General features: G+C 39.7%; 1 protein-coding gene across 1 annotated transcript; it reads right to left on the bottom strand.

Moving 5' to 3' along the window:
• Nucleotides 1–398: 398 nt before the first annotated feature.
• On the bottom strand, nucleotides 399–9,370 carry LOC108100604 (transmembrane protein 184B). Its single transcript, XM_017204590.2, is given in 9 exon segments — nucleotides 399–1,650; nucleotides 1,652–1,781; nucleotides 3,069–3,153; nucleotides 3,210–3,284; nucleotides 3,566–3,905; nucleotides 4,042–4,300; nucleotides 4,370–4,535; nucleotides 4,599–4,851; nucleotides 8,997–9,370. Coding segments are annotated over 8 exon segments (1,455 nt in total). The 5' UTR covers nucleotide 4,851; nucleotides 8,997–9,370; the 3' UTR covers nucleotides 399–1,502.
• Between the last annotated feature and the right edge of the window lie 104 nt (nucleotides 9,371–9,474).

Here is a 9,474-nt window from a genome sequence, read left to right as displayed (position 1 = left end):
TAATTTTCCACCTCCCATAATACCGAGCTCTGTTTTCACCTAAATTTGCCGCCAAACATTATTCTTCCACCCCTTAGACATTGGTAGGCGTCTAGGGGCTGACATACTTTTTAACGAATATTAACATTTCTGTAAAATGCAGAATGGTATTTGCTCGACCTCTGTAATATACTTTTTAAAAGATATGTTAAGATGTAACGTATTGTTATTCACTTTCGGCGCAATTTTCGAATAATAAAATTAAATACCTGTTGGAACAAGTTTAGATTGCATTTCTAAATTGAATATATTTTTCTTAGCGTATTAACCGATTTAGCACCATAAAACATTTTAGCTTTACTTACAATCAATTGATCCCAACTCCAAGTTAAAAGTTTTATACATAAATGGGTTTCGAGTACTTTATGACATTTACTTTATTCTCATTTTATATTATTAACGAAAAAATGTACATAAAAACGTTACTTCTTTTTTTCCTAACTTGCCCCCGATAATTATACATAATTTGACTTTTCCTATGGTTTTTCCGCTCGGTTTTCCGGCTCCGCTCACTCCTTCGGTTCAGACACACAAGTAATTTGATGGGAAGCCTGGCTAGATATCAAAATACTGCTTTCGACTGATTTTGGGTAGTGGCCAATAGTCTGGATGACGTCACACTCTCTGTACAGGGTAAAATTCTTTTATACACTTCGAGTCCGAAAAGGGTCCGGCATGTGGAGTCTGGGCTTTGGACCTGGTCTCATTCATTCACCTAACAAATTCGCTCTAAGTTTGCTTTAAAAATTAGCCTTGGCTTATAAATATATTTGTGTAGATTTTCCCTTCGATTTCCGCGGTTTATTGTAGAAGCATCCTGTAGTAGACGGTTCGTGAGACGCAAGAAGTGCAGTTGCAGTTCGGTTTTAGCTATTTTTGATTTCTTTTCAGTTTTTGGTTCGCTTTACAATTAAATTGTTTGACAAATTTACACAAGAGAAATGGAATCGAAGCGAATCAAGTTACATATGCGGTGTAAAATTACAAAAGATCTTTGCGTAGATTAAGTCATACCATATATATGGGGATATACGATATACGATAGGGTAAATCGTTTTCGGGTGGAAGGTGTAATCTACAGATATTGTTATCTGTTTTGGATTTCCTAATAATTATAAGAGAACAGCAAGTAGTTTGCTAAACGTAAGGCTTAAAAACATGGAATAATAAATAAATACATTTTCGGAAATGTCAATTTACACATGTAGATTACATCCTCCAGCCAGACCAGCCCTAATATTCAGTATATATAATTACTTTATCTTTAATTGCCTAATAGGTTGTGATGCTCTATGCTGCTCGGCTACTTAATATTATTGTACAAGCGACAGAATCAGCAGACTGGATAAACGAAACGAGGCCAATCGAATCGGGATCCGAACGAAGGACTGAATTTGGTAACAATAAGGTGGGGGAATCGGTGCCCCCATGGGAGGAAGAACCCCCGTCTTCTGGTACCCACTCTACTGGTACTCATCGTCGCTGCTCAGCAGCATGGTCTTCTCGTTGTAGTTCTGGCTGATGGTCGCCACCCGCTGACCGCCGGGCTGGAACTTCCTCTGGTTGCCCAGCGTCTTCGAGGCCATGCAGTTGCTGCCTCCGTTGCTCCCCCGGTCCAGTGGCCACCGCGTTGTAGCCCCCGCTGGTGGGCTGCGATGCCTGCAGGGCTCCACTTCCTGCTCCCGAGCTGGGATCATCCGGATCGTAGCTGGAGACGCGAATGCCGCGCGAGTTCTTGCCACCTGTTTGGGTGTTAGTGGAGGGAATGGGCTTTATCGTACCGGGGTATACGGATCGGGGGCTATATCTATGTACAAGGATCATTAGATCATTCCATGCTCGCAACTCCTTTACCTTGATCAAGTTTTTAAAATTCAAATCAAGGAGACTATTTTTCTTTCAAAGAGCAATGCCCTTTATCTCTTTTAAAGCTATCAAATTAAATTATAGTATAGAATATATATAGTATAGTATAGCACTTAATCAAGGTAAGGGAATGATAATTAGAACGAGGCCAATAAACATGCAACAAAGAAAACGAAGCAAGGCAAACGTTTGTTAAGCTTATCGTACATTTATTGCTAGATATTTTAGATATTTTATACAATTGGTTTAAACATTTACAAACAGAAGTAAATAGAAAGCACGACGAGAGCTTATCACAAAAGAAGGTGGTCAAAAGGGGGGCAAACCAAAATAAATGAAAGAAAACTATGTTTTTTGGTATCTTTGAGCGAAACGGAAATACGTAAATAAATGCTGAGGGGAATCTATCTTGAAGACTGCCGAACTAATCATCTATAGTTCAGCTGCTGCTGTTGCATACAGTGTAATAAAATCTTTGTTTACAAATACATAATATTGTACAGTATTATAGGTCGGTTCGTACATAGCTAACATTTAAATAAGTTGTTTTAAAAAACGCTTAAGCTTAAGTGTAAAATGTAAAATGTAAACGTAAGAAATACAGAAGTACAGACACAGAGGTGCGCGGCAAAAGGGGAACTTCAAAATCCCTAAACACAAAGGACAGGCTAAGGTAATTTCTGTTCAGCTTTCAGCATTTTGTGGTAAGAGTAAGTAAGTAACTAGGCCTAGTACGTATCTCCTCTCTGAGTGTGGTTTTTGAGGGACGCTTGGGGATTTAAGCTAGGGCTATAAGTACACTTGTTTGCTTCGGTTTCGGATCGCGTCCCGCTTTAAATTGTGATTGCAATTAGTGTTTAGTAGCGAGCATCGCTATAGTTAGGCTTTTCTTTAGATCGATTTAGAGCTTTTCGTAACGCTGAGCCGAGGTTACTTCTGCAAAAGATAAGAAAAACAAGAAAGAAAAACAAAAGTGTGAAAAAACATAACGATAATGGAATGGAAATGGAAATGGGCATCGAAATGCATTAAATGAGAGCAACAGAACCAAGATAAGATAAGTTCAACAGGCACGAAAACAACGCAACATGCCACAGACACGAGCACAAAGAGAAGTTGGGCTAAAAATCGGAGTAAATCGAAGAATAAGAAACTAAACCCACCTGAGCTGTACTGCGTGTACTGCTGGTACTGCGGATGGAAGTTGTGTATAGCATCTGTCATAATATCCTTGGGATTCATCGTTTCCTGCGAAATAAAATAGTTTCAGATCGAAGGGAAGTCTAATATTTGGCAAGGCTTACCTTAAGACTGCTGGAAATGGACTGCATGGTGACAGATCGTCCGTGACCATCGCTAATGCAGCTGCGAGCATAGACCTAAAATAAGATACAGAAGGATTGTTAAATAATTGGGATTTTTAATTATTAATTGTATTATATTCGAATTAAAACCCAACGATAATGTATACATTATACTATAAATACTAGTTGAGACATGTTATTCTTGCCAAATCATCATTAGATGAACCCTTATTCAGCTATCTCTTATAAACACCGAAAATAACCCACAAAAGCACTTACTCCAGTGCTATCTAATCACAGAGAAATCGTAAATAGCTCCGTCAAATCTTCGCCCACTCCGGCATTCCGGAACTCACCTGATAAGGGAAAGCATATCGCAGCGCGATGGCGGCGAACAGCATTTCGATGCAGATGAAGAAGTTCTGGTAGCCGGCGGACACGGTACCGGGTTCCACGGTGACAGTGCCAGCACTGTCCACGATGGGCGAGATAACGTTGGCCTTCTCCAGGATGGCCAGACCCACGCCCTGCCAGAAGGACAAGAAGATGACCGACTTGATGGTGCAGAACTTCAGGACGGGCTCGAACGGAGTCAGCAGATCGCGCGTGGCAAAGTAGAACAGATAGAGTCCATACAACGCGAGCGATACGGAGATGTTGTAGATAATCGTGATGTAAATGTAACCGCCGTCAGCACTGCAAGGGATATAAGAACAGATATTAATGGATTATCAAATCAGTTAAGGTAAAAGATTCTTAAATTATATCTACAAAGTATTTCGAACTTTGAGATTTTTATATGCAAGCGGGTAATAAAAGATAAGCTCATTACCTCCAATCACCATCGTGGTAATGGCCAAATGCCTGCAGAAAGATTATGATGAAGGCCACCAATGGCTTGACCAGGCAGAACTGCAGAGTGGCCTGCTTGCAGAAGCGCAGGAAGCCAATCGTGTAGGTCTTGCCCTTTAGGCAGCAGGTGCCATACAGACACGAAGTCTTAATGGGCTTGCCGCGAATCTCCGACATAATGTTGCCCTCGCCGCCCAGGTACTCGTAGCACAGCGACAAGAAGTTGTAGATGACAAAGGCTGGGTGGGTAATAGAGGGATAATAAATTAGTTGATGGCCATTAAGAGTGCCAAATTAGGTAGACAAACCTTCGTAGCAATCGCGCACGGTAAAGAAGTATATGTAAACATTGTCCGAGTTGAAGAAGAGCAGACTAATCCAGGAGTAGGTGGCATAGATGGGCACGATGAACAGGATGCGCACGATCCAGCGCTGCTCCTGCGGATTCGTGTACCAGCGCAGGTGCTGGTAGATCTGCAAAGAGGATTTATTTCAATTTAAGTAAATAGATCAGGGTGTTAAGGCAACTGAACCTACCTGTTGACAGGTGATGAAGAGGGCGGCCCAGACACACACCCCGGCTAGAACCTGGGCGGTCTTTGTCTGCAGGAAGATGCCGTCGCCCACATGGAGCAGCGGGTCCAGCGGCGTGCTCATCGGAGCGTTCTTCACCTGCACCACGTAGTTGGGCTTCCCAGTTGCCTCAAGCGATCCCGAAGTGGTTGCTGTGGCGTTGCCGCCGCTGGCATTTAGAGCCGCCTCGATGAGACTGGCGGCGGTTGTGCTCATGCTGCAATGGAATCCAAGAACGAGGAACAACAGATTAGCGTGGGTGGAACTGGGTTGGGTTCAGCCCAGGAATTCTGATGGGGCCAGTTGAAAGGCTCAGGGCAGACAGCCAGGCAGGCAAACTATTTACGTTCCGTCTCGACTTTCACACGAACATTGTGCTCCGAAAACGACATTCTGCTCAGAGACACGAAACCCAATTTCAGCACGACTGTGATGAGCTGTTTAGCTTTATTTTAGTTACAAATTTTTTATAATATAAAATATTAAAGTAAAGCAAATGAACCCTAAACTTAAATGAAGAATAATTTATTTTCAAAAGTACTTAATTTTTTAATCACTCGAGTTGCTTTGAATACATTTAAAAATACACGTTTAGAGCAAATATGTGAATCAGTCATGTGTGGAGGTTGAATAACAAATTATGAATAACAATTATACTTATAATTGTAGAAGAAATGGTTGCACAATGAAAGCTTTAAATGCGATATAAAACATGGAAAATGTGGAATTGTGCTACTTTATTAATAGACTTCCTTAAAACAGCAAAACAGTCTTTTATAGATAGATCTTAGTTCAAAAAACAATATGTAATGCTTTTGTTATGTTGCTCTAAAAATTCTGACAACACTGCAACAATGTTTGGACGAATTGGGTCAGCAAAGAAACAAAGTAGAGAATGTGGAGCGCCAGTAAAAAACAAAAACAAACAAAAGAGTAGGCGGCGGATGGGTGGATGGGTGGTAAAAAAAAGGGGGAGGTGGGATTTAGGAGCAGAGGGACAGAGTCGCGCGCATTAGATCATCACGCAATCCAATATTAATAATGGACTCTGTCGCTGCCAAGGAAAGTTATGGCCACCTCCACACCTTCCACCTTGTCTCAGGGTCACTCTTCCACTGCTCCATATCGATTTCACCCGCCTGGGAATGCCAACGAATCAATAAACAAGTGTTAAGCAAGCAAAATAAAGTACATATTTGATGTAGTTATGAACAGATCTTCAGGCAGTGGCGCTTTTATAAAATGCATCTGTTCGGGGGAAGCGAGTCCATTCAACTGAAATCACTTTAAAAATAATCTTGAAACTGAGAGCATTTTGGGGAGATAAAGACTGCTGTAATACTAATTACCCGTACGGAAATAACCCAATGAGCATTGAAATCGACTGGGAAGACAGAAAATTAAAAGCTCTGAGCCAACGGAAACATATGGCAGTTCAAGTGGACTTGTATGAAATCCGATTAGAGTTCTGAGAAACAAAGTATATATACCATTTACACTGACGAGCAAAACTGTAACACGATTTCATTGTTTCAACTTCAAAGGTCTGTAACTTTTTTTCTAATGCACGGATTTTGAAGATCTTAGTCTTGTTTTGTAGGTTATATTATTTACTACTATTAAGTAAAATTCAAAGCCATTTGATATCAGTTAAAGAAAATGACGTGCCAAACTGTAAAAAAAGTCAAATGTTACAGTTTTGCACTCTGGTTATTTTTTTAAGAAATATTTTTATTAATGATTTTTTAATAGTGAGTTCACATCCCCTTGGACTTTTTTAGCTCTTCTATGCGTCTGGGCATTTTTTGGGTAAACCGTCGTACCATTTCCGGGGGAATTTCATTCCATACGCCATGTTGCCGCTCTCACAACTCCTTCATTCCACTTGGAGGAACTGCATATTTCTCCAGCTGCGATTTTACATGACTCCACAAGTTTTCTGTTGGATTCATGTCGGGAGATTGTAGTCGCCACTTCATAGATTGAAATTTCTGTTTTGAAATCCAATTTTTTACCAATATGGACGTGTGCTTGGGGTCGTTGTCTTGCTGAAAAACGCATTTTTCGGCAGAAAGACCCAATTTTCCAAAATTCCTTTGGAAGATTTTCTTGTAAAATGGATAGATATTGCTCCTTTCGCATTATTCCATCGATTAACAACAAGGAACCAACTCCATTTAAATTAATGCTCCCCCAAACCATGATGGAACCGCCACCGTGCTTGATAGCGAATTGGGATACTGTAAGTCATTGCTACCAATTCCAAAATACTTTTGTTTTCAAGGTTTTATGGTCGGATGAAACAAAAATTAATCCCTTCAAGTCAGATGGGCGCTCTTGGTATTGGATAGAGATCCCACGATCCAGTCACCAAGGAATGAGTGACAAACCGCTAGCGGTTTCATGGTTTGGGGGAGCATTAACTTAAATGGAGTTGGTTCCTTGTTGTTAATCGATGGAATAATGCGAAAGGAGCAATATCTATCCATTTTACAAGAAAATCTTCCAAAGGAATTTTGGAAAATTGGGTCTTTCTGCCGAAAAATGCGTTTTTCAGCAAGACAACGACCCCAAGCACACGTCCATATTGGTAAAAAAATTGGATTTCAAAACAGAAATTTCAATCTATGAAGTGGCGACTACAATCTCCCGACATGAATCCAACAGAAAACTTGTGGAGTCATGTAAAATCGCAGCTGGAGAAATATGCAGTTCCTCCAAGTGGAATGAAGGAGTTGTGAGAGCGGCAACATGGCGTATGGAATGAAATTCCCCCGGAAATGGTACGACGGTGTACCCAAAAAATGCCCAGACGCATAGAAGAGCTAAAAAAGTCCAAGGGGATGTGAACTCACTATTAAAAAATCATTAATAAAAATATTTTTTAAAAAAATAACCAGAGTGCAAAACTGTAACATTTGACTTTTTTTACAGTTTGGCGCGTCATTTTCTTTAACTGATATCAAATGGCTTTGAATTTTACTTAATAGTAGTAAATAATATAACCTACAAAACAAGACTAAGATCTTCAAAATCCGTGCATTAGAAAAAAGTTACAGACCTTTGAAGTTGAAACAATGAAATCGTGTTACAGTTTTGCTCGTCAGTGTATGTTGAATACAGATTAGAATTTACCAGTAAAGCTGGGATTTTAATATAAAACCCGCTGATAAGAAACAACTTAAACTTGTTTATTTGATAATTTAAATCCGAAAAAGATCTTCTTATCCTGCAAAATCTGGTCGTCACTTCTCGGGTTAAATTGAATTAACAACTTTAAACGTCAGAGTATCGATTTGTAAAAACAATTAAGTATTTGTCTATGATTATTTATTAAAACACCTGTATGGCAAACTATACACATAATGGGACGGGCACTGGGTAGAATGACAAATAAATATTGGAGGAGTGGTAAAATCAAGTAAACTCATTAAAAAATGACACATAAAAAAAGGGTGGTATTGCAAAAAGATTCTGATTTTGTTTTCGGTTAAAATGTTTTAATAAAACACACGTTATATACACAGAAATATAGAAGCAGAAAACACGATTTTAAAACTAGTAAATATGTATTACCTTAATTTAAAAAATATAATTATTCGAATGGCGTTGACAAGGGTTTCCCATTAGGAATATGAAAATCACGCCAAAGATAACGAATGAGTCACGAGCTCGTGCAAAAAGTTAATAATACTCGCATTGTTAAACTCGAATTTGTGAGCAGCTTTTTGGTCAACGCAACGCAAAAGCGTTAAATGTTAAGCGGTTGAATTTGCGTACGAAATACAGAAGTGGCCTTAAGAAGAAGAAAAGGCTAAAAATGAAACAATCAGCTGCACAAAGAAGAAGCAACAACAAGTTGCTGTTAGCGGAGATACAGAAATTGGCCAAACAAAAGTCTCCACTCGAGCAGAGTCTCCAAAAGTGGCGAAAGACGAGTAAAAGCCATATTGCGATTAGTGGAAAGGAAAAGGGGCGGAGAAGTTGCTAATTATGGAAGGAGTGGGTGGTCAGAAAACTTTTGTGGGGCTTCAGGGGGTTAATTGAATTTCGAGCAAACAAAAAATATGTGTTGTAAATAACATATGTGAAGACGACCTTTTGGGTAGTGTAGAAAGAAGAAGATTGGAAGCTTATCTCTCTCGCTTCCACTCACACACACACTGCCACCTTGCTTATCAATGCAAAAAATACATTAACAAGTCGAATAAAAACACACAACACACGTATGTTTATAAAATACGCTCAGTTTCGTCATCGAATCGGGTAATTCACAACTTGCCATTTCAGGGAAAACAACTTTTACACAAACACATATGCAGAAACACCAAATAATTCCTTTTTAATTGACACGTTAATTACCTTTTTCAAATGCAACTCTCCACGCTTTTGCGTTGTGAGCGTTTTCACAAATCGCTTTTAATTTCGCCTCACTTTTTCAATTTTCAATATTTAAACGCAATTATTTCGTTTTTCCCCTGTTTTTCACCTGACGCCAGTCGCGTCGACCACTGACGTCGTCGCTTTTTTCGAGGCTTCAATAAGGGACTGAATCGGTTTACTATAACCACAAATGCACTCAATATGTATGCCAATGTTTGGGCACAATTTCTGAAGTGTTTTCGCGGACCGTGGGTGTGAAAACAGCGAAGGAAAGCGGAACAAAATAAATGAAAATTACGCACGATTTGTGGCGGTGTGTGACCAAACTGCGCTAAGCGCGGAAATCAGCATACCAATACACAAAAAATACCTAACCATATGTTTGCGGGAGAGTACAGGGTGGACAAGTACGTTCTTGTGGCTCTAGTCAAAAAATACCAAAAGAGCGCACTTTACA

Source organism: Drosophila ficusphila, unplaced genomic scaffold (assembly GCF_018152265.1).
Source record: "Drosophila ficusphila isolate 14025-0441.05 unplaced genomic scaffold, ASM1815226v1 contig_286, whole genome shotgun sequence".
Classification (NCBI taxonomy): domain Eukaryota; kingdom Metazoa; phylum Arthropoda; class Insecta; order Diptera; family Drosophilidae; genus Drosophila; species Drosophila ficusphila.
The sequence above is the reverse complement of the archived record's forward strand: the minus strand, read 5'-3'. Positions and strand labels throughout refer to the sequence as shown.